Here is a 26761-nt window from a genome sequence, read left to right as displayed (position 1 = left end):
GTCCAGGAGTTCAAGGCTGTAATGAGCTATGATTGCATTTCTGCACACCAGCCTGGGTGACAAGGTGAGACCCTATCTCAAAATTAAAAAGCCACCCAAACTGGACCTCAAGACCCTTGCTCTTGGGCATTAGAACATTTGCATAGCAGAGTGTAAATAAGAGCAGAGGTGAGCCCAAGCTGTTGAGCCTGGAGCCCCCATCTCCTACCATTACCTGGTCTAATCAGTACCCCTTTGCACCCACCTGTGACTGCTGCACGCCTGGGGCAGCCTGCCCAGTCACTAGCCACAAAGCATTCCTGCAGAGGCCTATCACCACTTACATTTTATTGAGAACAGTGAGGGGCAGAGGGGGAGTGCTGACTGTTGTGAAGGAGTAAGAACCCAGTGGGTAAGGGGCCAGACAGGTTCCACCTGGCTCCATGGTGCAGAAAAGGGCCTGTGGGGTGGGCACCTGTCCTCTCTGGGATCCCTCAGCAGGGGAATGTGGCAGGCTCCTCCAGGAAAGGGAGGCATTGGGAATGATGGGTTGTAATTCCCATAACATCCAACCCAAGAGTGAGAGGCGTGGTGCTAATCTGGGGATAGGAGGGGACAAGACAGGGCTACTCTCCAAGTATCTAGCCCAGCTCCTCAAGGTTTCTGGAAGACTTCAATGTTCCTCTGTGGAGACCCTAAAGATGAGATTGAGGCCAGGAGAGCCCCTCACTGACCCATTTTAACTGGCCCCAGGAATACCAGAGCATCCTAATCTAAGGAGCAGAGGCCTGTCAAGCCCCAGGTCTCAGCCATGCTGCTGAGTGCTCATTGGGAAGCAGGTGTGAGAAAGGGTGATGACCCCCGACGTGTCCCTCCTGAGGAAGGCAGAGGCCTTTTCCATACTCCATAGGGCCAGCCACTATGCCAGGTCCTGAGAGGCAAGGCACGAGTTACAAAGATTCTGGAGTCTGGAGAAGGGGTTAATCTCCACTTCCCCAGATGTCCAAATGGGGGTGTGAGTAATGCTGGGGGTGTCCAGCATTCCCAGGAGACAGCCTCAGGGAAGGAGCTCAGGAGGCCCAGATCCTCCTGCCCGCCTCTCCTCGCTGTGCCAGTGGTCAAGCAGTTGCCTTACCAGCCACAGCTGTGGTGGGGGGAGGTAAGGGCGCCTCACCACCTCCCGTCTCTGCTTCAATGAACTCAGTCTCAGATTTACCCCCTCAAAAGAAATCAATAGCAAGTTGAAAGGGGAGAAGCCTCCGGTGAATGGGTGAGTATGGGCCGTGGGGCCAAGGAGAAGAAACGCTGTTAGGCCCTGGCCCTGATTCCAGCCCCTCAAACCCTAGAGTGGAAGAACCTCAAGGGGAGGCCAGTTGTGAAAAGCTCAGTGCCAGTGCAGAGTCTGAGCCAACTCAGCAGCAGTGTCCAGGGCATGAGGTCTGGTGGGGGTTGGGGCCAGGGATCCAGGCTCTGTCCTACCCTCTGGCAGAGAAGGCTCGAATGGGGAAAGCAGGCAATGGGAGTGGGAAGTTCCCTCCGAGCCATTTCTCTGGGGGAAGAACCCCCTTTTCTGGCAGGGTCTAGGGCAGGGCCCTTTCTGGGCAGGGCAACATCACACATCAGTCATCTCATCCCCCAGCTCTGCATCTTCTGGCTCTCCTTCCTCCTCCTCCTCTTCCTCCTCTTCCTCTTCTGAGGTCACATTGGGTTCATCAGCCTCTGCCAGGCATTTGGGACAGGAACAGACAAACAGATAGTTCTCCCTGCAGCGGTGAGGGATGATGAGGGGGAAAAGTCAGGGAGCTACGGGACAGAGGACCCCAGAGCCCAGCCGCCCAACCATGTCCCCAGCTGGCACCTGAGGATCTTGTGGCGGCTGTGGCGGCTGCGCTCCCGCTGACAGCAGTCCAAGTAGCTGATACAAATTTCCTGTAGGGTAGAGAGGTGCAGTCTGATGGTCTGTGCTCTCTTAAATGGCATAAGGGTCTCTCCAACACCTACCCTATCTCCAACCACTGCCCCATCTCTAGGAGCCAGGCTTGCGCTGCCCTTCAGTGAAGGGGCGGGCTGCCCTCATCCAGTTCCCAGTGCCTTCAGTAGGCAGGCCATTATAAGCCTCCAACAGCCTATGCCTGAGACAGAGGAGACTGGTTAGCCTCAAGCCGTGGTGAAAGCCAGTCAATGGCCAAGGTCTACAGCTGGGATCACAGGTCTTGGTATCGATGCTACTTGCCCTGAAGAAGATTCAACGAGGCACTGTGCCTGCACTAACAGACAAGACCGTAAACCCACAAAGAGCTATCTCCTGCTTTCTTAGAAACTACATATCGAGACGGGCGGATCACAAGGTCAGGAGATCGAGACCATCCTGGCGAACACGGTGAAACCCCGTCTCTACTAAAAAATACAAAAAACTAGCCGGGCGAGGTGGCGGGCGCCTGTAGTCCCAGCTACTCGGGAGGCTGAGGCAGGAGAATGGCATAAACCCGGGAGGCGGAGCTTGCAGTGAGCTGAGATCTGGCCACTGCACTCCAGCCTGGGCGACAGAGCTAGACTCCGTCTCAAAAAAAAAAAAGAAACTACATATCTGCATTTGACCAAAAGATAGCTGGGGACAAGAATCTGAGCACATATGTGTCCCTCAAACACTGTCCTGAGGCTTTCTGGAGTCATATTTTGAAAAAGTGAGGTAGGGTTAGAACAGAACCATGAGCTGAAAGACTCAGACCCTAAGGTATGTGGGGATTCCACTCAACAGCCTGAACTTCAAGTGCTCTAGCCACTGCTGCTCCTGATCCCTGCAGAGAACTTCCAAGGCCCACTACCCACCCATCCCCATGGTTCCTGGCCCCTCTCACCTCTCCTGGCTTAATATCCTCCAGAGCAGTGACATGCAAAAGGAAGTTGTTTTCTGGAAAGGAGGTCTCTGCATTGGGCACACAACTGTGGTTGCCTGGATCGCAAGAGGCAGGTAATGAGGATTACTGCCTAAAAAAAATAATAACCTCAATTCTGCAGAGTACTGGGTCCTTTCTTGCTCTTTCATCCCTGCCAAGGCTGAGCACGTTTTGGAACCCAAGTTTCCAGACTCTGCTTCCAGTGTTCTTTCCTAAACACCATATAGCACAACACAAATGAACTCCACAGCACTCCCACTCCAACCCGCTGTGACTGGCCAACTTCATTCTCAGTCGTGTTCCCACTGTCTCACAAAGGGAGGGACAGGGCTCTGAAGGAATGCCCACGCAAGACCACTTAGTTCTGCCTGCTATTGGACATCTAGTAACAGCTGACACAGGCCCTCTGAGAATCCAGTTTGGGAGAGTAGAGTGGCCCAGGAGCCTGGGAGGAGGAGTTTGTAGTCAGGAAACCAGGGGGTGGGAGGCTGAAGTCTGGAAAAGGCAGCTGTCTGAGCTGAATCTGCCCCTCCTCATCAGGTACTGATGAGACTCGCCCTCTAGCCTGGGCTCCCAGTACTCCCAAATCTCACAGGGCAGTGATGGTGCAAAGCCCATGCATCCCTTTGCAAGAATCAGAGCTCTATGCCTGCCTTAGTACAGGGCCTGGCCTACTGTAAGGTTTTATATATAATAAGCAGGTATTATAGCACAAACAGTTGGGTGAACAAATGAAAAAAATGATAGAACAAAAAGGCCCAGGGGAATTCCTGTGGGAGCTCAGACCTAATGGGGCTCCCAGACTCAACCCTACCAGCCTAGAAAGGGCCAACTGAGAAAGATAAACTGTGGCTGCGAGGCCACCTGACAAAGGCGCGCCTAGGACCATCCCTCCTCAACGCCATGACTCACAGCAGCTCTGAAGCACAAAGAGGCCAGATCCTTCACAGTTAAGAAACTCTCCAGTTGCTGTAAGACAGTAATATACAGACATTATTCTACCCATTTTTATAGGTAGGAAAAGGAAACGAGGCTTACAAGGACAGGCACTGTCGCCACCGTCCTGCCACCCCACCACACTAAGGCATCAGTCCCTACCATATTACCTAAACTCGCCTCTCTCAGACAGAAGCCTTGCTTTTCTGTCTATAAGACACCCTATTTATCCAGCAGCCCCTCTCCTCCCAGCATCAAGCCTCTGGATAAATCTTGGGGCTGTTTCTCACCTGTGTACCCTGTGGATAGAGCTGAAGCTCCCCATAGGCACAAAGGGATTACCTTCCCCCAGCATTAATACAGAGCATCCTGGGCAAAGATTTTGTGTCCACCATCTGACTAGGGGGTCACCATGGTTGGGTGAGGCAAAGGCCCTATCTCACCAACCTGCCTCGATGTCCTTGTACAGCTGGTCAATGAAGATGTCAAGTTGCTCACGGTCCTGAGGCTTCAACTCCAGAGCGTCACAGGCATGGACCCACTGGCTTAGGGAGCTGGGGGTCCCAGGCAGCCCATGGTTGGGGAGGTGGAAGCCCAGGTCACAGGGCTCTCCACCTCCAGGTAAGTTAAGCCCAAGAAGAAGGGTCTCTCACCCTACCCCATTTCATTCTCCAGGATGGGGGCCCATCTTCCCCAACAGAGGCTCCCCAAAACAGATTCCAATGCCTGATTCTGACTCTTGCCACTGTGTCCAGTTCAGTGATCTGCCCAGAGTCCTACCCTACCCCATCCCAGTCTTGAAAGGAACTGTGGCTACCTTCCTCAATCAGTTTCCCACCCCGAGAGTAAGTTCAATAGCTCTGGAACATTCTAACCTGGTCCCGATTCCTTGGCCATTGGTCCCAACAAGAGCAAAGAGAGACCGGAATCCATCTGGAGTGAACCACTGTGGGGGCAAAAAAGAGATAAAGAGACAAGCGCTCATGTTAACAGCCACTTGCTTTTCTTCCAATTGGACTCTGTTCGGGAAGCCTTCTGTGAGTCAGGCTCATCCCAACTCCAGAAGACCAAGTCGGCTTTGGCTCAGCTGTCTCAGTAGGAGATGCTGACCTTGTTGCTCCTGGAAAGCTGGAGTAACAAGGAGGCCACTGGTCCCACCCTCTCCTCACTCACCTGACTGACTGCTTCCTCATAGAGGGCCTCTGTGAACAGTCTCCGCAGAAGTTCCAGTTGGCCCTGGTTTAGGGGAAGCAGAGAGAGATTTGTATCCCTGGGGATTTCCCATTAGCACCCAGGCAGGGCCCAGGCGACTAGGGAGGGAAGGAAAAAGGGCCAGCTCTGTAGACTGAGCTTTCTGTAGGGGCAAAGGAAGGCCACAAAGTCCACCTCCAAAGAGCTTTGGCAGTCTGCCGGCCTGTTCCAACCCGGGGTGGCAAACCCAAATTTCTCTCCATTTTCCAGCACTTGTACCAGCAAGGCTGAGACAGCCTGAAATGTCTATCCACACCACCACCGTCAAATCTCCCTTGACTTGGCCTCCAGACCAGCTGGGCTCTCCCACTCCCTTCCTGTAAGTTCAGTGCAACAGGGCCCACCCCAGATGCAAACCTTTTACACACCTGCCTCCACCCTCAGGCAGCTCCTGCAGGGAAGTCTGCTGTCCTCAGTGAGGACCCATACTCTTTGATTGGGAATGGTCACTCAAGACATGGGCAGTTTCAAGCTGCTCTCTGATTCTGTGGCCCCACAACCCTCTAGTCTCCATTCTACCTGATTTGCCCACTGCTATCCTATGACAAGTCCTGCCTTCTAACACCAGTTAGGGAGCACTTTCAGGGCAGGGCATCCAACACGCCCTTCCTCTGTTGTCACCCCACTTCCCAACTGTGGGTCCACATGAGGTCATGAAGTAAACAGTGGCAGGAACGTAAGTCCTCTGAATCTATTTCTGGACCCAAGTGCTAACTCCTTCCTGTAGCTGAGAAGTGATCAAATGTGGTGCTTCCCACAGATGGCCAGAGACATCCTAGGGTATTTGGGGAGGGAATGAGACAGGCCACGGGAGAAGAATAACCTTGAATTTGTCTCCCAGAAGTTTATGGACAATTTCCTCCTCTTCGTTGGCTGTTTTGTTACAGAACTGGGAGAAGAGCCTGATCCAACGGTCCTTGTCCTTCGCCTGCAGTGAACAAATATACTTAAGGGTCACAGACACCCACCTTCTTACTGGCACTCCCGCCCACTTAGGAAATACCACCACACAGGAGCTTATAGGGGCCCTTCCTCTGCCTGAGGCTTCCTCCCAATGGTGCCCACCCCAAACCATCTCCCCAGCTGGAGCCCAGATAGCCAATTCAACAACACTTGGAAAACACGAGAAAGAGGCTGAGGAACAACATTAATAGAAGGGCGGTTAGAGCGGCTTCTCTCGCTTCATGTAAGACGCAATCCTGAAAAAGTGGTGCTTATAAATCAAATGCATGAATTGCTACTGCACAAGGCATCTTCTGTATCAGAAACTATAGGCATACTATCACACTGGTCTTTAAGTTTAAAAAAAAAAAAAAGACTACAGGCAAAATGAGCCCTCCACTCCCTATGCCTGATTTATGTTTAGCGCATTCCTAAGGTTTTATATAGCAAGGAGCTCTCCTTTGGGAAGGCCAGGAAGAACTCTATATCCAAGCTAGGGCTTTGAGGTGAGGAAAAGACCAAGACCAAGGGTTGAATGGGGCCAAAGTCAGCTTCCCCGAGAGGGTTGGGTGGGCTCACCTGCTTCACTGTGGCCACCATCCTGGCCATCAACATGATGCTTGCAGTCTCAGGTGGGTAGTGAACGCTCCTGGGGAAAGAGAAAAAAGATTGGCCTAGAAATTCTCTCCCTAGTAGCTGAGCTCAGGGAAGCCGAGTCTGACTGGTACAGAGAAAACTTCCTACCAATTCCGTCAATTACCAAGAGAGAAAGTTCATAGGCAAGGACTTAGGCAAGACTTTGAATCCCAATTGGCTTAATGGGGCTCTTTCTGGGAGAGTGTTAAATGCTAAGGACAGAAGGACTGACAGCCCAGATTAAAAGCAGGGGATAGGGTGATGTGACTTCTGTTTAACCCTAAGAAAGGAGGAGAAATCCAGGGAATTGTAACTTAAGAAAGATGGCAACACCTGATAACCCCAGGCAGGCAACCTGAGAGGAAAGGATAAAGGAAAGAAGAGAGGAAAAGTGACCTACCTCCATGCCTCCTGAAGCTTATTGAGAGGATGCAAGGGGTCATCCTGGGAAGGGCCTGGGCACAGGACCTGGTGGTATTGCTCAGTGGCTGCCAGCCGACATTCTGCACTGCAGTACATCACCTGTTAGGTGGGATAGAAGTCAGTACCCTAGGATCTGGCCCTAGTATCACCTCCTCTAACTGCATTCCTTCCACAAATAGCCCCTGAGCTGTAGCTTAGATGTATTATGAGAAGAGAAAACATAGGGTGCTCTGGGGACATGTGAAAGGCACACCTAGGCTTACAAAAACCACAGAAAGGGAAGAGAACTTTTCAGGTAGAGGGGAGAGCACTTGCCAGGTCCCCAGGAAGAAAGCGAACTCCCACCAAGCCCATTTTCCAGACAATGTAACTGTGCCAGGGAGGATGAAACTGGAACAATAACCAAGCCTTTTCAACATCTTATCCTACATTATAGGTTTCAAGGGCCATGACCAGGTCTGTCATTGCTCCTGTGTCCCCACTGAGGACTCCAGCTAAGGCCTCCCTCACCCACCCCCTTCCAGGTATACTCCCCAAGAATACTCACTTGGCAATGAGGACAGTTCTGGTGGAGGTCCTTGCGCACAGTGCACAGCTCTGGGTGAGGCAGAACCTGGCCTGGTTTCCCGGTCAGCCTCTGGGCATTCTCCTCTGCCTTCTCCAGTGCCCGAAGGCAGTGGTCACAGGCTGAGGGTGAGAGCCAGACACGACAATGTCTTGAGAACAGAGGCCATATCTATCCCTTTCACAGCCCTACAGAGCACCTGCTATGTGTCAGGCACCATTCTGGTGTTTCATAAAAGTTTGGGAAGTGAGTAAATGAATAATTACATGCATGCATGAATGAATGAATGAATTTCACATGCAGCCAAAGGTAGATGATCCCCTCCTCCCTCTCAAGGACCTCCTGGCCCTTATTGTCTAACTTTCCTTGCTTCTTAATCAGACTCACTCTGTGGGGCTCCCCTACCACCCCAACACTGGGCTTTTCCCATACTCTGGGGCCAACTGACCCTCCTTTCATTGCGTGTCTCCAGCTTAAGAAATGTGTGGGCCGGGCACGGTGGCTCATGCCTGTAATTCCAGCACTTTGGGAGGCCAAGGCAAGTGGAGCACCTGAGGTTAGGAGTTCAAGACCAACCTGGCCAACATGGTGAAACCCCGTTTCTACTAAAAATACAAAAATTAGGTGGACATGGTTGTGCGTGCCTGTAATCCCAGCTAGTCAGGATGCTGAGGCAGGAGAATTGCTTGAACCTGGGAGGCAGAGATTGCAGAGAGCCGAGATCGCACAACTGCACTCTAGCCTGGGCAACAAGAGCGAAATTCCGTCCCCCTCCCCACAACTCCAAAAGAAGAAAAGTGTGAAAAAGCATGTGGTCAGCAAAGCCAAGGGCATCCTACTTGTGCTCACCCCTAACTCAGCCTTCTTTGAACAAGGGCCATGTAGCCTCCTCTTGGTGGAGGACTCCACTTTGGCACTGGGCCTTCAGCATGACCATGGAGTCAAACTTGCCTGAGTCCTGCTGTGCTCCCTCAAGGAGCACATCTGAAGAGCTTCCCACCACAGGAATTAGCCTCAAACACCTGAGACTGGACAGAGGCGTGGTTCTCAGGCATAGTCCTTCAATGGAAGACAGCATTTCCTCCCAACACCCAGAGTTCCAGAGACATCAGCCAGTAGGGATGTATGCAGCTCACTTCCATGCACAAAAGCGACTGGGCCCAGCAGCCATAAGGAGTAGGAGAGCTGTACTCACCTCGGTAGCGATAAAGTGCATTCCAGAGAAACTGTGCAGCCACCAGGGGCCGTTCTACGAAGATGGTCTCCCCCTTCCGGATCAGCTGTGTGGCAAACAGGCCCTTTCCCTAAGAGGGCAGAGGGATAGGATGGCTTTAAGAAGGAACAGAAGCCGGGCGCGGTGGCTCACGCCTGTAATCCCAGCACTTTGGGAGGCCGAGGCGGGCGGATCACAAGGTCAGGATCGAGACCACGGTGAAACCCCGCTTCTACTAAAAAATACAAAAGTGGGCCGGGCGGGTGGAAGGGCGCTGTAGTCCCAGCTACCAGGAGGCTGAGGGTGAGAATGGCGAACCCGGAGGGCAGAGCTTGCAGCCGAAAGATTGCCACTGCATCTCCAGCCTGGGCGACAGAGTGAGACTCTGTCTCCAAAAAAAAAAAAAAAAAAAAAAAAAAAAAGAAGGAACAGAAGACATAGCTCCAAGCGCTTCCAGGAGGCTGTCCAGCCTCACTCCCACATGCCTGACTCTTAGGAGAGGCCTCTGCCTCTGTGAGTTCATGGAGACCGGTCAGTACCCTCCATAACTTTCTCCTCTGGAAATGCAGCTCTGACCTATTTTCAGTTGCACTCCTTTCAGCCCATTCAGAGCAGAAGGCCTGGAACAGGGAGGAAGTCACAATGGCAGTCATCTCAGATTACTCAGAGAAATTTTCTGAGTATGGCCAGAGCAGGGCCAAGGCTTATAGCAGGCTGGGGCCTCCAGTACCAGGAGCTGGTAACAGCAGGGCACTCATCTCTCAGTCAGCCACATGCCACTCCAGGATCCTGGCAGTGGTGTTGCTACACAGGCCTGCAGAGAAATCCTACACCATGGGATAGGGAAGCCTTGTTTGGGGGAGAATGTGCCCTCTTCCTTGGTCAGCTGAATACCCACAGCACCTAGCACAGTGCCTGGCATCCAACAAGTCCTTGGGGGTTGCACTGAAAGAAGGGAGCTAATACTAGTACCAGTCCTAACATTAACTTGCTGTGAACTTTTGAGCCAACTGCTTCACTTTATATCTGTTCCCCATTTGAAAAGTGAGCATTATAATAATACCTACAAGGTAGTTTCCAGGGTGCAACGATATAGCACAGATGAATGTACCTTATGAGCTCTAGCTTCTTCCTACTCAATGAGAGGTACAGGGACTGGCAACATGGGCATCACCTAAGACTCTGTTAGAAATGCAGAATCTTAGGCCCCACCCCAGACCTGCTGAATCAGAATCTGCAGCGTAACAAGATGCCCAGGTGATTCACATGCATGTTAGTTTGAGAAGCACTGGTCTAAAACACTACATACATCATGTAAAGGATGAAAGATGAGAAAACAACCCCTGAACTGCCATCTCTCAAATGTGCAAAAGGACTCAGCAGATGGCTTCAGAACCCAGGCAGTTACTGGCCTTACGGGGCATATACTCCCACTACTCAAAGAAGATGTGTGGAGCCCTGCCAACACTGAGCTGCCACAACAAAAGGAGAGGAAAAAAATGCTTGACATCAAAGCAAAATGACATGTCAGTGTTGCCTCCCAGGTAGCTCCCTGACTCCTTAGAAGGCCAGATAGGATTGCTCTCAAACGCAGAGCGAAAAATCTCAACCCTGTGAACAACTCTGGAAGCTCTATCTCACAGTAGAATGGGACAGGTGAAACAAAACCAGAAGGCAAAGCCCTGGGCACACCCTTGCGTGGCTTCCTGGAAGCCCTTCCCCCTATGCCTTGTATCCCGTCCCAATCTAGCAAATTGAAAACTTGGCCTTCCTCTATGGGACAAGACAATATGAACAGGGGACTCACATTATTTCTGACAATCTCAAATTTCAATATTGGACAAATATAGATCTCCCTCTCTTTGTGAAGGACTAAATGCAGAAAATATTTAGTAATCAAAATAAAGAGAAAAGAATCGGAGTTGTTCCTTTATAAAGTCACTCATTCCCAAAACTGATGAGCATACTACAAGGAAAACAGAGCTCTAACTCATATTAAGGTTGGGCCGGGCGCAGGGGCTCACGCTTGTAATCCCAGCACTTTGGGAGGCTGAGGCGGACGGATCACGAGGTCAGGAGTTCAAGACCAGCCTGAACGATATGGTGAAACCCTGTCTCTACTAAAAATACAAAAATTAGCTGGACATGGTGGTGTTCGCCTATAGTCCCAGCTATTTGGGAGGCTGAGGCAGGAGAATCACCTGAACCCAGGAGGCGGAGGTTGCAGTGAGCCAAGATTGCGTTACTGCACTACAGCCTGGGTGACAGAGTAAGACTCCGTCTCAAAAAAAAAAAGAAGGTTGGAGAGCACTGAACCTGAATGAAAAGGGACAAATCATACATCCTTCCAATTTGAAAAAAAAAGTATTAAAAAATATGCTGGGTGCCGGGAGCGCCGGGTGGTTTCGCTCATCCCAGTGACTTTGGGAGGCCGAGACGGGACACGAGGTCAGGAGATCGGTGACCATCCTGGCTAATACGGTGAAACCCCGCCTCTACTAAAAAATACAAAAAAATAGCCGGGCGCAGGTGGCTGGCTCGTAGTCCCAGCTACTCGGGAGGCTGAGGCAGGAGAATGGCGAACCGAGGCGGAGCTGGTGAGCTGAGATCCCGCCACCGCACCTCTGCCTGGGCGACAGAGCAAGACCTCGCCTCAAAAAAAAAAAAAAAAAAAAAAAAAAATCATGCAGGCTGGATGTGGTGGCTCATGCCTGTAAATCTAGCACTTTGGGAAGTGAGGATGAAGGATCGCTTGAGCTCAAGAGTTTGAGACTATTCTGGGCCACATAGCAAGACCCCATCTCTATTTAAAAAAAAAATTGTTCAAAACTCTAAGACTATGTAGTAGATTTTTTTTTTTTTTTTGAGACGGAGTCTCCCTCTGTTGCCCAGGCTGAAGTGCAGTAGCACAACCTCAGCTCACTGCAACCTCTGCCTCCCGGGTTCAAGCAATTCTCATGCCTTGGCCTCAGGTAGCTGGGATTACAGGCATGCACCACTACACCCGGCTAATTTTTGTATTTTCAGTAGAGATGGGGTTTTACCATGTTGATCAGGCTGGTCTCGAACTCCTGACATCAAGTTCAAGTGATCCGCCCGCCTCGGCCTTCCAAAGTGCTGGGATTACAGGTGTGAGCCACCGCACTTGGCCTAATTTTTGTATTTTTAGTAGAGACAGGGTTTCACTATGTTGGCCAGGCTGGTCTTGAACTCCTGACCTCAAGTGATCAGCCCACCTCAGCCTCCAAAAGTGCTGGAATTATAGGAATGAGCCACCATACCCGGGCAGACTATGTAGTAGATTTTAAAATCTTGATTAAAAGAAGAAAGCCCACAATAAGCCATGCTGCTATCTGGCTAGTGCACCAGTATGGTAGTCCAGCTGGCTTCCACTGGACCTGGTGAAGTTTCTGTTCTGATTGGTCATGTCTCTGGCATAATAGTTGATAAATTTTTGAAAAGTCATTCCTATCCACAGAAGCAATAAAAAGTAGTCAAAAACTACTCCCACTTGAGGCCCTGGTCTATAAAGTTTCATGACCCAATTCTCTCAAACCGCTATTTAAACAATGTAATGACAGAAAACACGCAAAGCTTTTTTATTTTACCAAAACACACACACACACACACACACACATATAACCCTCATGTGGTAACTTGAGGAAAATAACACAGAGAAAAAAAATCACAAACCAATCTTATTTGAATAGAGAAGCAAAAAGCCCAGGATAATCCACGCTGTTACCAAGTCCAGGAAGGTATGTTATTTTCTCCAGCTGCAGATCAGATATAGGCAAGGAAAGGGCGATTGGCTGGGGCCTTGACAGATGCCTGGGCCAGGAAATCTGTGCAAGGAGAGTGGCTGAAGTGATGAAGTGAGAGGGAAGAAATGAAGAGAGGAAGGGGCTGAGAGACTGGGGGCTAATGAAGAAAAAGGTGAGGAAAATTACTGCAAACCAACAATGATGGAACTGAGACATCTTCAAACTGTGGCCACCCAGGAACACTAGAGACTATGGAGATGGAGATATGAACAGGTAAGGAGACCAAGGATGTAGGGAAGCTGATTTACCAGGGAAGGAGCAGAGTGCTCCAGATACCTTTGGAGCAGAAGGGGGGCAAGGGAAGGTTGGGCTGGGAAACTAGATCAATACGATAATGCTGAGAGCAGATGACAGACAACTAGAGATCTTACATCTTGGGCAAGAAACGATACACACAGCCACTACACAGGATAAATTATTCAACCTCACTAGTAACCAAAGAAACATAAATGAAAACAAATATCATTTTGCACATATCAACAGGCAAAGTTAACTAGGAAAAAAATAGTGCTGGACAAAACAAAAGGATGTTTACATAGAAAATGAGCTCTAAGATTTTTGACTCCAGGTTTCAAAAATACAACAATAAAGGGTCCATTAATAAGGGGTTGGTTGAGAGGGTTGTGGCCCTCTCACGGAAAAAGCTACTACTTACCTCTTAAAAATTAATATGTAGAAATAGGCTTGATATTGAAAGACTCACTGCTGCATCAAAAAGCAATTTCTAAAAATGTAATTTTAACGTACACATCTTTGCACAAGTATAGAAGTATGAGTGATTTTTATATTTTCTTTCCTTACACACATTTTCTATTTTTTTCCACAATGAACTTTTGGAACACAATAAAAACGACAAAATCATGTCACCTTCCGGCTAAAAATTCTCCCAACGCCCCCACGGCCTTTGGACTCTGGTCCAAATTCCTCAGCACTCCAAGGACCTTCGTGAAGGGTCTTGGCCTGTCTCCTCATCCCCCCACCAAATTTCATACATTAAGTTCGTGAGGACCCACACTCTTTTACACCTCAGTTCTCTCTGCCCAGCACGTCCCCGCCCACCGTTCCAGGGACCCAGCAGCAAAGCCCCCTAGCCCCGCCCCGAGCAGTCACAGCAGGGCGGCAGGCTGGCCGGATTCCGCTGGGAGGAAATGCGCACGGAGACTCCGGAGGCCCGGGTCTATCGCGTGACCGCGCCACGAGCCTGCGCGCGGGGACAGACTGGGAGCCCCCGGGCCGCGAGCAGGGGCCGGGCCGTAGCGTCCGAGCGGCACGGAAGCCTCTAGGCTGCGGGCATGGAGTCCTGCACGGCTGTCTCCGTGGCCGGACTGGGCTGAGGCTCCCGGCAGGACCCGCCCCGACCTCACCTTGGCGCTGCTCACGAAACGGACTTCCACGGAGACCCGGGCGCGGCCCGCCACGCCCACGCAGAAGGAGAACACGTCGCACGTGGAGGCCGCCATCTTGGCGCGCCTCCGCCTTATGACCCTTAACCCCACCTCGACCTGCGAGGCCCCACCCCCTTCTGGCCCCGCCCCCGGCGAGAGTGCCTCGGAGGTTGCGAGGTTTTGCGCTCCACCAAGTCTGAATTTAAGTGCCGTGGTTTGTTGACGGGAGTGTAGTTGGGCCTGCCTTTGTGCTTTTACATCGGTACCTTTTTGTGTCTGTACCTCTGTATCAGAGTCTGTGTACGCGTACATAGTTTTGATGTGTGTGTCTTTGAGTCCTTTTTTTTTTTTTTTTTTGAGACAGTCTCACTCTGTCGCCCAGGCTGGTGTGCAGTGGCGCGATCTCGGCTCACTGCAACCTCTGCCTCCCAGGTTCAAGTGATTCTCCTGCCTCAGTCTCCCGAGGAGCTGGGCGTACAGGTGTGCGCCACTAAGTCCAGTTAATGTTCGTATTTTTAGCGGGTTTTACCATGTTGGCCAGGCTGGTCTCGAACTTCTGACCTCAAGTGATCCGCCCACTTCGACCTCCCAAAGTGTTGGGATTACAGGCGTGAGCCACCTCGCCCGGCCTACGATGCATGTTTCTGTGTATGTTGTCTCTGTCCACACAGTGGCCTGTCTTCACTGAGTAAAGCGCTCTCTGGACCCAGCCCTAGAGTGGGACAGCAGAAGGCCAACTTACTCCTATCCTCCCTAGCTCTCAGCCTGAAGGGAAGGACTAGCTTATACCCTGGAGCTCACTCACCGCACCTGAAGAGTCCAGGACAAGATTTCCTTTCTCGGTAATCCCTCTGGCAGCAGGGGAGACAGTCTTGCCAAAGGTCAGGGTGGACTTGTGCCTCTCTCAGATTCTTCAGTGGCTTAGGGACCTTGCAACCCGGGGGTAGTAGAGGAGTCCATAGTGGACCTCAGGTCTGAGAACCTCTGAAACTGGATACAGAAGTGAGTGTGCATATGCACACACTGTCGTGAAAAGGGGGAGGGGCCTGTTCTCTCATTCAGGACCCCAAAAAGCTGCAAACCACAGACCTATGGCATTTGTCCCCACAGCTAGGCCTGACTATCAAGCCTTGTTTTGTTTCCTTGTCCCCTGATTTTGTGTGTTTTGTTTGAGACAGGGTCTCGCTTTGTCACCCATACTGGCATGGGGCGATCTCGGCTCACTGCAGCCTCCAACTCCCGGGCTCAAGAACAGACTGGGCAACATAGTGAGACCTCGTCTCTCCAAAAAATAGAAAAATTTGCCGGGCATGGTGGTGCGTGGGAGGATCATCTGAACCTGGGGAGGTCGAGACTGCAATGAGCCGTGATCAAGCCACAATTATCTATCAAATAATTATAGATAGATAGATAGTTGACAGGGACAGAGAAAGGTTCTTGAAACTGACCCTGCCTCCCCTCAAGCCTGCAGTCTGGTGTCAAGGAGTGAATAGTCCACGGACTTGGGAAAGATAGATAGTTGGCAGGGCCAGAGAAAAGGTTCTTGAAACCGACCCTGGGTCCCCTCAAGCCTGCAGCCCGGTGTCAGGGAGCGAATAGTCCACGGACTTGGGGGCAGACCTACCCCGAGAGCAGCTGGGGGCCGTGCCCTCACTCACCACCAGGTGGCAGGGCAGGCTTCCTTCCACCCCTCAGCTCAGTCCCCAACAGCCATTCTAGAATCTGAATGGTCTGTGCTACAGAAATCAGCTCTGAAAATCCTGGCAGCAGGTTTCTTTCAGAGAAATCGAGCACATTCTTGAAAAAAAAAAAGGAGCCATGAGTCAGAGTCATGAAAGGGGGAAATGATAACTGTCCTGTGAACACACAGCAGAGTTTATGACAAAATGCCAGCCTTGGCATACACAAATAGTTCTATAAAAAGATGGGGCTTTGCGAGACCAAGGCAGGAGAACCAATTGAAGCCTGGAGTTCAAGACCAGCCTGGGCAACAAAGGGACGTTGTCTCTACAAAAATGTTTAAAAATTAGCCAGGCGTGGTATCACGTGCCTGTAGACCCAGCTGCTCAGGAGGCTAAGGTGGGAGGATCACTTGAGCCCAGGAGGTTGAGGCTGCCGTGAGCTATGATTGCACCACTGCACTCCAGTCTGGGTGACAGAGTGAGACCTTGTCTTGGCTGCTGGGCCTGAGCTGCTGCTGAGAATGGTAACAGTTCAGACAAAACAAGAAAACGTTGGGAAACTTTGTGAAGTGGGCTAAACAGTTTTACCTTCTCCTCTTTGCTCTCAACTCCTGATGGGGAAAGAGTCTTCTATGCCCAGATGCTTATTCAAAGAGGTTCCTTCTCCACAGCCAGGCCAGGAAAATATTAATTGCTGGTACAGGTATCACTCCCCCAGGTGAGAGGAGCTGTGATATTATGAAATATATATTTGGTCTTCATCTCGATTTCCTGGCATAGAACTCCTAAAATCCCTGGAATCTCTGAAGTGATGTTTTTTCATATGCTAATGAGTTGACTGATGACTGCTAGACCTTAAGACTCCATATAAAACAAAAAGGGCAGGGTTGGGCTGGGTGGTGGCTCGCGCATGTAATCCCAGCACTTTGGGAGGCTGAGGTGGGGGGATCACAAGGTCAGGAGTTCAAGACCAGCCTGACCATATGGTAAAACCCCGTCTCTACTAAAAATATAAAAATTAGCCAAGCGTGGTGGTGTGCACCTATAGTCCCAGCTACTTGGGGAGGCTGAGGCAGGAGAATCACTTGAACCCAGGAGGCAGAGGTTGTGGTGAGCCAAGATCGCACCACTGCACTCTGTCTCAAAAAAAAAAAAAAAAAAAAAAATGGAGGGGCTGCCTTGTGGAATGAGCCCTCAATCTGTGGGGTCAGACACTACCTGCAGGTAGATCATGTCAGAATTTACTGAATTAGAGGTTGGAATGTGGGGTACACCCCTATACATTTGGTCACAGAAGTGTTCTGTGTTGATTGTGGGGTGAAAGCAAAAGAAAAACGTTTTGTTTTTTTTTTTTTCCCATTTGGTCTTTTCTACTCAGGGGCTTACAAGCCTTAACAGTAACCACACACTTCGCACTGTGCCTGGCACATTATTGCTTTACAGACATCTTCTCACCCCTGGGTGGTCTAAGTTTATGAATGCACCCATTATACATATAAAGAAAAAAGGCTCGGAAGTTCCATAGGTTGGCCAAGGACATAGTTGAAGGCGAGAATCTGTGCCTCCAATTATTACATTATTCCAGTTTCCAGAAATCAGTATAGAAAAGGGGGTCCCTGCTTGACAGCTCAGATTCCTCTGGTTGAGGAGGCTTTTTGCTGAAGTGTGAGGCAGGGAGCTCCAGTGGGTACCCCCAGGAGGAACTAGCCCAGGCAGCCTGGCTAGGGCCTCTGTCCCAGTCCTCAGCCGTCTACTCCTGACTCGGCATCATCACTCTGGATACTGGCGTTGGAGCTGCTGGAAGGCTCATCCAGGGAGGCAGCCTCGGCAGATGTAACCGCTGTCCTCAGCTTTTGCTGCTTCTGATACTTGACCCTGCGGTTCTGGAACCAGACTCTCACCTATAATTGGAGACAGTGGGCAGAGATCAGAATGTGACCAGCAGGTCCCACTGCTTCCCAATTCCTGGAGTGAACACCCCTCTCTGCCTGGCCAATATTTGCTCTTCCTTCTCAGGGAGGCACCTCCTCCAAAACACCCCTTTCTGTAATTCCAGACACCATTCATTCATCCAAGTATTTACTGAGCTTCCAGGATGTGCTAAGCACCATCCTAGGTGATGCTGATACAGTGGCGAGCAACAGAGGCAAGCTGCCTACCCTCGTGGAGCTCAGGAGCTAGTGAAGAAACACTGGCAAGAAACACGTAAACAAACAAAGAGCTATGTAAACACAAAACGGGGTACAAACAGGGCTTTGGGTAGAGGAGGCCTCCCTGAGGAACCAGCACTAAAGCTGAGGCTCAAAGAGAGAGAGGCCCACCTGATGGGGATAGAGAAGAGCAGGCCCACAAGGCAGGGAACAACCTGTAGGAAGGATCTGAAATGGAACCAAGCTTGGAGTGTTTGAGAACCAGGAAGGAGAAGAGCATGGATGAGAGTGAGAGGAGAAAGTCAAGGGAGGGAAATGGGAGAGGTCAGCGGCTGCCAGATCACCCAGGACCTGGAAGGCCATATAGATAAGGAGTGTCACCCATGAGGCTTTTACGTGGGCCCACATAATCCTATTTACATCCGAAGTGCACTGTGCACCTGGCTGCTGTGTGAAGCATGGATGGCAGCAGAAGCAGGGAGACAGGAGAGAGGCCACTGCAGCAGCCCCGGGAGAGCTGGGGCGGACATTAGGGGTGACGGAGAGAAGTGAAGCAACTCCAGCTGTATTTTAGAGGTAGAGATGACAAGGCTCAATGATGGTTGGAAGCAGGGGAGGAGGAGGAATCTAGGATGATGGGGTTTTTGAGTAACCAGGTGGATGGTGGAGGCATGTATGGGAAAGGAACAGATTTGGGCAAGAAAAAAGTCAGGAATTGAGGTTTAGACTTGGGTTTCAGATACGTGCCCATGAGACATCTAAGTGGAATCACCAAGAAGGTAGTTAGAGATATAAGTCAGACAAGATGGTTGTGCTGAGGATACAAATTTGGGAGTCATTGGCTTATAGATGGCATTTTAAGCCATGGGAATAGATGAGACCAGCTGGGAAGAGATTTCGAGGTCCCCAAGGGAAGGGTAGCTGCCAAGGAGACAGAGCTGGGAAGAAAACCAGACAGCATGGTGTCTGGAGGCTATGAGGAACATGTTTCAATAAGGGATGGGGTGGCTGACTGTCCAGTACTAAGAGCTGCTGAGTGGTGGACTGAGTTGAAGAAAGTAAAGTGTTATATTGTTGGTTCTGGCAACATGGAGTTATTAGAGACCTTGCTGAGAAGTTTTGATGGCGTGGTAGGGAAAAGTCATGTTGGAATGTGTGAAGGAGTGGGAGGTGAGGACACTGACAAAGTGACCATGGCAAGTTCTTGAGAAGTTTGCCTGTGAAAGGAGCAGAGAATTGACGTAATAGCTGGAGAGGAATATAGGGGTGAAAGAAACATTGATTATATTGACTCTCTTCAATATCCACTTAATTTTTTTCTTTTTTCTTTTTTCTTTTTTTTGTTGTTGTTGTTGTTGCTTTTTGAGACGGAGTCTCGCACCGTTGCCCAGGCTGGAGTGCAGTGGCGTGATCTCTGCTCACTGCAACCTCTGCCTCCTGGGCTCAAGCGATTCTCCTGCCTCGGCCTCCTAAGTAGCTGGGATTATAGGCACCCAGCTAATTTTTGTATTTTTAGTAGAGACAGGGTTTCACTATGTTGACTGGGCTGGTCTTGAACTCTTGACCTTGTGATCTGCCCACCTCGGCCTCCCAAAGTGCTGGGATTACAGGTGTGAGCCACCACACCTGGCCACATCTACTTAATTTTACTAGCAGGTCCTTATTTAGCATGGATATCCTTTATTATCAGTTTTTAGACTAATAATCTAAGTTAACATTCCAAGCTGTTCACATAATGTGACTTCAAATGGGACTTTTTTTCATTATATAGAGCGTGCAAAAAGTCAGGGCCTGTCCCCTCAACAGCCTGGCACAGGGAAGAGGGTCCATGTCTTCCTCCCACCCTCCGTTTAGGGCCTTGCCGAGGTAGTGTTTGTCCCCAGGTGCAGCCCAGGCCCAACAGGAGTCCCTACTCCCACCTGGTTCTCTGTAAGTTTGAGCCGAGCTGCCAGCTGGGCTCTCTTCTTCCCCACCAGATTGTGCTGTTTTGCAAACACTTTCTCCAACTCTTCCAGCTGCTCCAAGTTAAACATAGTTCGGACTCTCTTTTGCTGTCTCTCAGTGTCCCTTAGGTCCTCTGTTGGGGCCCAGTCTGGGAAGGCCCAGAGTCCTGAGCAATGAGCCAGCTCCAACCCTAAAGAGCAACCAGCAGCAGGGGAGGTTAGCCAGCAGCAGGGGAGGTTAGCCAGAAGCCCCCAGCACTCCCATCTTGGCAAAATGAGAAGGCACACACAGCTCTACTACCTTGCCTTCCCCTTGGCCAGGTAACAGTGCAAGAAGACAGTGGAAAGAGACTGTGCAGAAATAACAGGAAACAAACAAATGGGAAAGAAGGGACAATGCAGTGAGACTCTGTCTGTCACCACTACTGTCTAGCCAAGTGGCTTCACTTCTGGCCCCTAATAGGAGTTGCCAAACCTCCCTTCTCTTTGCCCTCCTCTCCTTTCCTTGACTGCTTCTGGCAACACCATGGAATGGGCAGAGAAGAGTCCCCCAGGGTTTCACCCTTTTAATTCATTGAACAAATATACTTTTTGAACGTCTGCTGTGTGTCATGCATGGTTTCAGGACAGAACAGAAAATCTCTGTCGTTATGGAGCTTGCGTCTTAGAAGTGAGGTCAGAAGAGATACAAGTCAGAAGAGAGGGTTGAGCTGAGGATACAAATTTGGGAATCATCGCTGAGCACAATGACTCATGCCTGTAATTCCAGCACTTTGGGAGGCTGAAGTGGGCGGATCGCTTGAGATCAGGAGATCGAGACCAGCCTGGCCAACATGGTGAAACCCCGTCTCTACTAAAAATACAAAAATTAGCTGGGCATGGTGGCACATGCCTGTAATCCCAGCTACTCAGGAGGCTGAGGCAGGAGAATTGCTTGAGTCCGGGAAGCAGAGGTTGCAGTGAGCCAAGATAGAGCCCACTCCACTCCAGCCTGGGCGACAGTGCAAGACTCTGTCTCAATTAAAAAAAAAAAATTGGGAGTCATCAGCTTATATAGATGGTATTTTAAGCCATGGGAATGGATGAGACCAAGCTGTGGGCCAGTGGAGATGCATCAACCAGGAGCAGTTCCTAAGTCAAATCTTGATGGGAATGAGGGAGTGAGTCATTGGGTTATCTGGGAGGACAGTATTCCAGGCAGAAGAATGGCAAGCATAATGCTAAGGCCATTCAGCCCCCACTAGCCTTGGGGAGTCAGGGCTGGCAGACAGACTGCCCCAACAAAGGGAGTGTGTCTGGGGCCCTGGCTGCTTAGGACTCCAACTACTGGGCCCACTAGGCTTACTCTGTGCCTGCCAAGGTAGACCAAAAGATCAGGAAAAGCCCATCAGACATACAGCCTGGTGTACCTAGTCAGCCTTGTTTCAGAATCAGAAGTTGACCTTTGAGGAAGAAAGTAGGCTGTATTGTGTATTCCTTAAGAGCTCTAGTTGAGGCCAGGCATGGTGACTCATACCTGTAATCCCAGTACTTTGGGAGGCTGAGGTGGGCGGATAGCCTGAGGTCAGGAGTTCAAGACCAGCCTGGTCAGCTTGGCAAAACCCTGTCTCTACTAAAAATACAAAAATTAGCCACGTGTGGTGGTGGGCACCTGTAATCCCAGCTACTCGGGAGGCTGAGGGAGGAGAATGGCTTGAACCTGGAAGGTGGAGGTTGCAGTGAGCCAAGATTGTGCCACTGTACTTCAGCCTGGGCAATAGAGTCAGACTCTGTCTGGGGAAAAAAAAAAAAAGCCTCTAGTTGGAATCCCAGCTCTACCACCAATTACCAGCCAGAGGACCTTGGGCAAGTCAATGGACTTCTGTGAGCCTTGATTTCCTCATATGTAAAATGATGATAATTAATCCCTACTTCCAGAGATGTCCAGATTTTAACATGGTGCTGTCTGGGCACAGTGGCTCATGCCTGTAATACCAGCACTTTGAGAGGCTGAGATGGGCCCATCACTTGAGCCCAGGAGTTGGAGACCACCCTGGACAACATGGCCAAACCCTATCTCTACAAACATACAAAAATTAGTCGGGTGTGGTAGTGCACAACTGCAGACCAGCTACTTGGGAGACTGAAGCAGGAGGATCACTTGAGCCCGGGAGGCAGAGGTTGTAGTGAGCCAAGCCGAGATCACTCCTTGCCAATAGAGCAAGACCCTGTCTCAACAACAACTACCACAACAACAACAACAAAAACATATGCGCTGTTTGCTTACACAGTGCTTAGCAGTGTGCCAGGCACAGAGCAAGAAGAAAGTCAATAGTTATTATAAAAATTAAAACAGAAGTGGGCCGGGCACGGTGGCTCAAGCCTGTAATCCCAGCACTTTGGGAGGCCGAGACGGGCGGATCACAAGGTCAGGAGATCGAGACCATTCTGGCTAACACGGTGAAACCCTACCCTACTAAAAAAAATACAAAACTAGCCGGCTGCAGGAAGGCACCTGTAGTCCCAGAAGCATTTGGGAGGCTGGAGGCAGGAGACTGGCGTGGAACCCGGGAGGCAGAGCTTGGTGAGCTGAGATCTGGCCACTGCACTCCAGCCTGGGTGACGAGAGAGACCTCACCAAAAAAAAAAAAAATTAAAACAGAAGTGATAATCCAGTGGGGAGGAGAGGGATTATTTCCAGATCTGGGAAAAATTAAGCTGGATCCATATCCAATATCTTGCACTAAAAAAAAAATCCAAACGGAGGAAATCTTCAAATGTAAAAAGGTAAACCCACAAAAATTTAGAAAAAAACGGGGAAGTTATTTTATGACTTCACAGTGAAGAAGTTCTTTCCAAGTATCATATAAGACCTGGCGCCAGGCACAGCCTCCCAAAGTGCTGGGGTTATAGGGGTGAGCCACTGCACCCGGCCAGGGCTAATTTCCTCAATAGAAAAGAGCACCTACAAATAGATTGTTTTAAATAACCAACTATACATATGGACAAAATACAAGAACAGATAGTTCACAGAAAAAGAAATACATCACAAGGTCAGGAGATCAAAACCATCCTGGCTAACATGGTGAAACCTTGTCTCTACTAAAAATACAAAAAATTGGCCAGGTGTGGTGACATGTGCCTGTAGTCCCAGCTACTTGGGAGGCTGAGGCAGGAGAATCACTTGAACGTGGGAGGCGGAGGTTGCAGTGAGCCGAGATTGCGCCACTGCATTCTAGCCTGGGTGACAGAGCGAGACTCCGTCTAAAAAAAAAAAAAAAAAAAAAAAGGCCGGGCGCAGTGGCTTACGTCTGTAATCCCAGCACTTTGGGAGACCAAGGCGGTGGATCATGAGGTCAGGAGATGGAGACTATCCTGGCTAACATGGTGAAAACCCATTTCCACTAAAAATACAAAAAATTAGCCGGGTGTGGTGGCAGGCGCCTGTACTCCCAGTTACTTGGGAGGCTGAGGCAGGAGAATGGCATGAGCCTGGGAGGTGGAGCTTGCAGTGAGCCGAAATCGGGCCACTGCACTCCAGCCTGGGCAACAAAGTGAGGCTCCGTCTCAAAAAAAAAAGAAAAAGAAAAAGAAATACAATAGCCCTTAAACATGAAAATATTCTCCATCTCACTTATTACAGAAATGCAAATTGAACTAACACAGGGATACTGTTTTCCTTCTATCAGGTTGGATAAACTAAGATGGATAACACATCATGTAGGTGAGAGTGAAAGAAAAGGGAGCACTCTCACACACAGTTGGTTTTGAACTCCGGGAATGCAAAGTGGGTGCAAGCTCTGTGGAGGGCAATCTGGCAAAACTACAGCAAGCCCAACAAACCCAACTATACTAGAATAGCCTATGTGCAAGGTTATTCATTGCTGTGCTGTATATAACAGCAGTGACAGAAAACATCAATGGGACCTGATTAAATAAATTATGATATATTCCTTCAATGGGCTACTCTGTGGTTGTAAAAGAAGCTCTTTACGGATTGGAAAAATCTCCAAGATACATGGTCGAGTGACTAGAGTAAGGTACAGAGCAGAGTGTATGGTGAGTTTGGGGAAATGAAGGAAAGAATAGACGTGTGTGCATATCTGTATTCAGGTAATAAATATGCATAAAATATCTCAAGAAGTGGGTGGCTAGGTGACAGGCAAAAGAGGAAAGTCCTCTCCATATATCTTAGTACAAATTTTGACATTTGGACCGTGTGGGTGTGATACCTATGCAAAAACTAACTTGAGGCAGGGTGCAGTGGCTCACGCCTGTAATCCCAGCACTTTGGGAGGCTAAGGCAGGCAGATCATTTGCGGTCAGGAGTCAAAACCAGCCTGCCCAACATGGGGAAACCCCATATCTACTAAAAATACAAAAATTAGCCGGTCGTGGTGGTAGGCGCCTGTAATTCCAGCCACTCTGGAGCTAAGGCAGGAGAATCACTTGAGCCCAGGCGGAGGCTGTAGTGAGCAGAGATAGCACCACTGCACTCCAGCTCGGGAGACACAGCGAGACTCCTTCTCAAAATAAAACAAAACAAAACACACACACAAAAACTTGAAAATGAGACAACTGTAGCATGAAGTAATAAACTGTAATTCAGACCTCAAGTGTGTGAAGAGCTCAGAGAAAGGTGACTTGGAGTGATGGGCACGGCTGCCAGATCCAGTGATGTTGAATTTGGATGGGGCTGGGAGTTCAGGGGTTAATGCACTGCTGAAATGGGTTGAGGAAATGCTGGACTGGGGCGATTGCCCTGGAGTAGGAACCCGGCAAGATGGTGTTACAACTATCTTAGTATGGGTTGACAAGTCTTGGACTAACTTTGCTCCTGTTTTCTTCGTGGGGACATGGGGAAACATGAACCTGGCAACCAAAAATGCAAAAGCACGTGTAGGTGGATGTTTAATGCTAGAGGGCAAAGTTCCCTCTATAATTACTTTTGTTTGTTTGAGACGGAGTCTCACTCTGTCGCCCAGGCTGGAGTGCAGTGGGGCAATCTCGGCTCAATGCAACCTCTGCCTCCTGGGTTCAAGTGATTCTCCTGCCTCAGCCTCCTAAGTAGCTGGGATTACATGCGTGCGCCACCACGCCCTGCTAATTTTTTTGCGTTTTTAGTTGAGACGGGGTTTCACCATGTTGGCCAGGCTGGTCTTGAACTCCTGACTTCAGGTGATCCACCCGCCTTGGTCTCCCAAAGTGCTGAAATTACAGGCGTGAGCCACCGCGCCCAGCCTTACAGTTACTTTCTCATGAGATTTAAGTGCCTGGCCCTTAAGCACCACTTAAGAGCATTGCAGGCACGCAGGCTCAGAGCGGAGAAATGTGGAGCCCAAGTTCACAGACGTGAGCAGTGGAGGCAGTAGCGGTGCGTGAGCCTTGACCAGCTCCTAACAGCTCCTCACTCAACAGCACCGCCCGGAGCGTCGACTTCTCCCCCCACAAACAAAGAGGGCCATCGGTTCGGGTCGAGAGCAGCTTTGGGAAGCGTCTCTGCCACCAAGCGCTACCCTGGGGTGTGCGAGGGAGTCAAGGGACGCGGAGACCGGGAGCAGGGCTGGGTCCCCTTGCAGCCCCAGCGCTTGCCTCCTGCCCACCGCATTCAGGCGCTGCGCCGCCCTCACACACACCCTCTCCCACCTCAGCAGCTTGCTGGGCAAGCCTCGCGCCGGAGGCTTTCTCGGCAGGCTGTCGCGGTCCTCGGCTTCAACTGCAAGGTCAGCGGTGGCAAAGCCCCTTCTCACTCCAGCCGTGTGTGATTCTCAGACTCAGTGCCCTCTCCAGCACCTCCGCCGGAGGTGGCGGCCTAGACTCTCCAGCTCCCTCCCAGTCCCCTACATGCGGGCGCGGGGCGCGCAGTACCTGTGACGCCGAAGCCCCGCAGGCCGCAGACGGGAGCCATGCGCGGCCCTGGCACAGGGTAGAGACCCACGCTCAGGTAGGCGGGCAACCACGATGCCGGGCACGCCCAGGGCAGGCCCGGGGCGGCGCACAGGAAAGGAGCGGTCCAGAAGGCCGGGTGGGCGCAGGCGGAGCCCGACGGCTGGGAGGCCGCCGGCGTGCGGGGGTCGGGCCTCGCCAGGATGGCCTCGACAGAGAAGGGGGACTCGAAGCGTCTGGGAGCGCGGGGCGTGTTCGGGCCGGTGGGGAATCTAGGCGCCGGAGGGCGGCCCGAGCGCGGAGACCGGACCCGAGCGCCCGAGGGAGCGGGCGGCGGGCTGCCTCGCGGCCTGGGGCTGGGCATGACGCGTCCCTTGCCGGGACGGGCGCAAGTAAGGGAGCTCGGGAGGAGTGAGAAGATTCTGCAAAAGGTCGGGAGCAAGACCGGTTGTCTGGGAACCTCCCGGCGTTCGGCGAAGGCTCTTAAATTTGGCGGGGCGGGGCATGGGGCGGCCTCTCCCCTCTGCGGCCCGGGCGGGGCCCCCAAAGCCTGTGAGCGCCCGCCTTGGGCGAGGCAAGGTGGCCACAGCACCAAAAAGTGTGTTCCCTCCCTTCCTCTGCTTTTAAAAATGCCCACCCTGGGGCGGTCAGGGGGAGGACTCTGAGCTCGCTGGTGATCCTGGGCGAAACACCCAGCCACCGGGCTCCGTCTTTGTCCTTCTGTCACTGGAGCAGGGATGCCCGTTTCCCCGGGGCCTCGCAGAGGCGGAGCTGTGATCTGGAGAGCCGTAGGGCAGTGCCTGCGTTCCTGGCCTCAGCTGACCCGCGCCATCCTCGACGCAGAAGCCTCGGCCAGGTTCACTAGGACCGCGCAGACTTTGTTCGTTTTTAAATGTAAATATTTTATTTATAAGCACAGTGATAAGTAAATTTTCCACCTGCCCTCAGCCTTTTAGTTTCCCTGCCTTGAGATGCCGCTGTGGTTACCAATTTCGTTCTTTCTTTAGCATTTTTTTTGGCCAGGTGCAGTGGCTCATGCCTGGCATCCCAGTACTTTGGGAGGCCGAGGC

At 50.9% G+C, this 26761-nt stretch overlaps 2 protein-coding genes across 3 annotated transcripts; both read right to left on the bottom strand.

Annotated features, from left to right (window-relative positions):
- Nucleotides 1-308: 308 nt before the first annotated feature.
- SMYD5 (SMYD family member 5) lies at nucleotides 309-14165 on the bottom strand. 2 transcript variants are annotated; one of them, XM_003908811.4, is made up of 13 exons: nucleotides 14031-14165; nucleotides 8825-8933; nucleotides 7612-7751; nucleotides 7042-7163; nucleotides 6585-6654; nucleotides 5887-5991; nucleotides 4986-5048; nucleotides 4688-4758; nucleotides 4260-4366; nucleotides 3789-3845; nucleotides 2838-2932; nucleotides 1838-1908; nucleotides 309-1742 (listed from the first exon to the last, which is right to left on the bottom strand). In XM_003908811.4, exons 1-13 carry the CDS (start codon nucleotides 14124-14126, stop codon nucleotides 1592-1594), a joined length of 1257 nt encoding a protein of 418 aa, XP_003908860.1. In that variant the 5' UTR covers nucleotides 14127-14165; the 3' UTR covers nucleotides 309-1591. The 2 variants fall into 2 exon arrangements, with proteins under 2 accessions (XP_003908860.1, XP_009182690.1); XM_009184426.3 differs by having other exon boundaries at nucleotides 2838-2967; nucleotides 14031-14164.
- A 1710-nt stretch (nucleotides 14166-15875) lies between these two features.
- On the bottom strand, nucleotides 15876-26458 carry NOTO (notochord homeobox). The gene is made up of 3 exons (XM_003908810.4): nucleotides 25674-26458; nucleotides 19803-20017; nucleotides 15876-17634 (listed from the first exon to the last, which is right to left on the bottom strand). Exons 1-3 carry the CDS (start codon nucleotides 26053-26055, stop codon nucleotides 17476-17478), a joined length of 756 nt encoding a protein of 251 aa, XP_003908859.1. The 5' UTR covers nucleotides 26056-26458; the 3' UTR covers nucleotides 15876-17475.
- Nucleotides 26459-26761: the final 303 nt, after the last annotated feature.

The sequence above is a fragment of the Papio anubis genome, chromosome 14 (genome assembly GCF_008728515.1).
Source record: "Papio anubis isolate 15944 chromosome 14, Panubis1.0, whole genome shotgun sequence".
NCBI lineage: Eukaryota > Metazoa > Chordata > Mammalia > Primates > Cercopithecidae > Papio > Papio anubis.
Note: the sequence above shows the minus strand (reverse complement) of the source record. Positions and strands in the feature narration are given on the sequence as shown.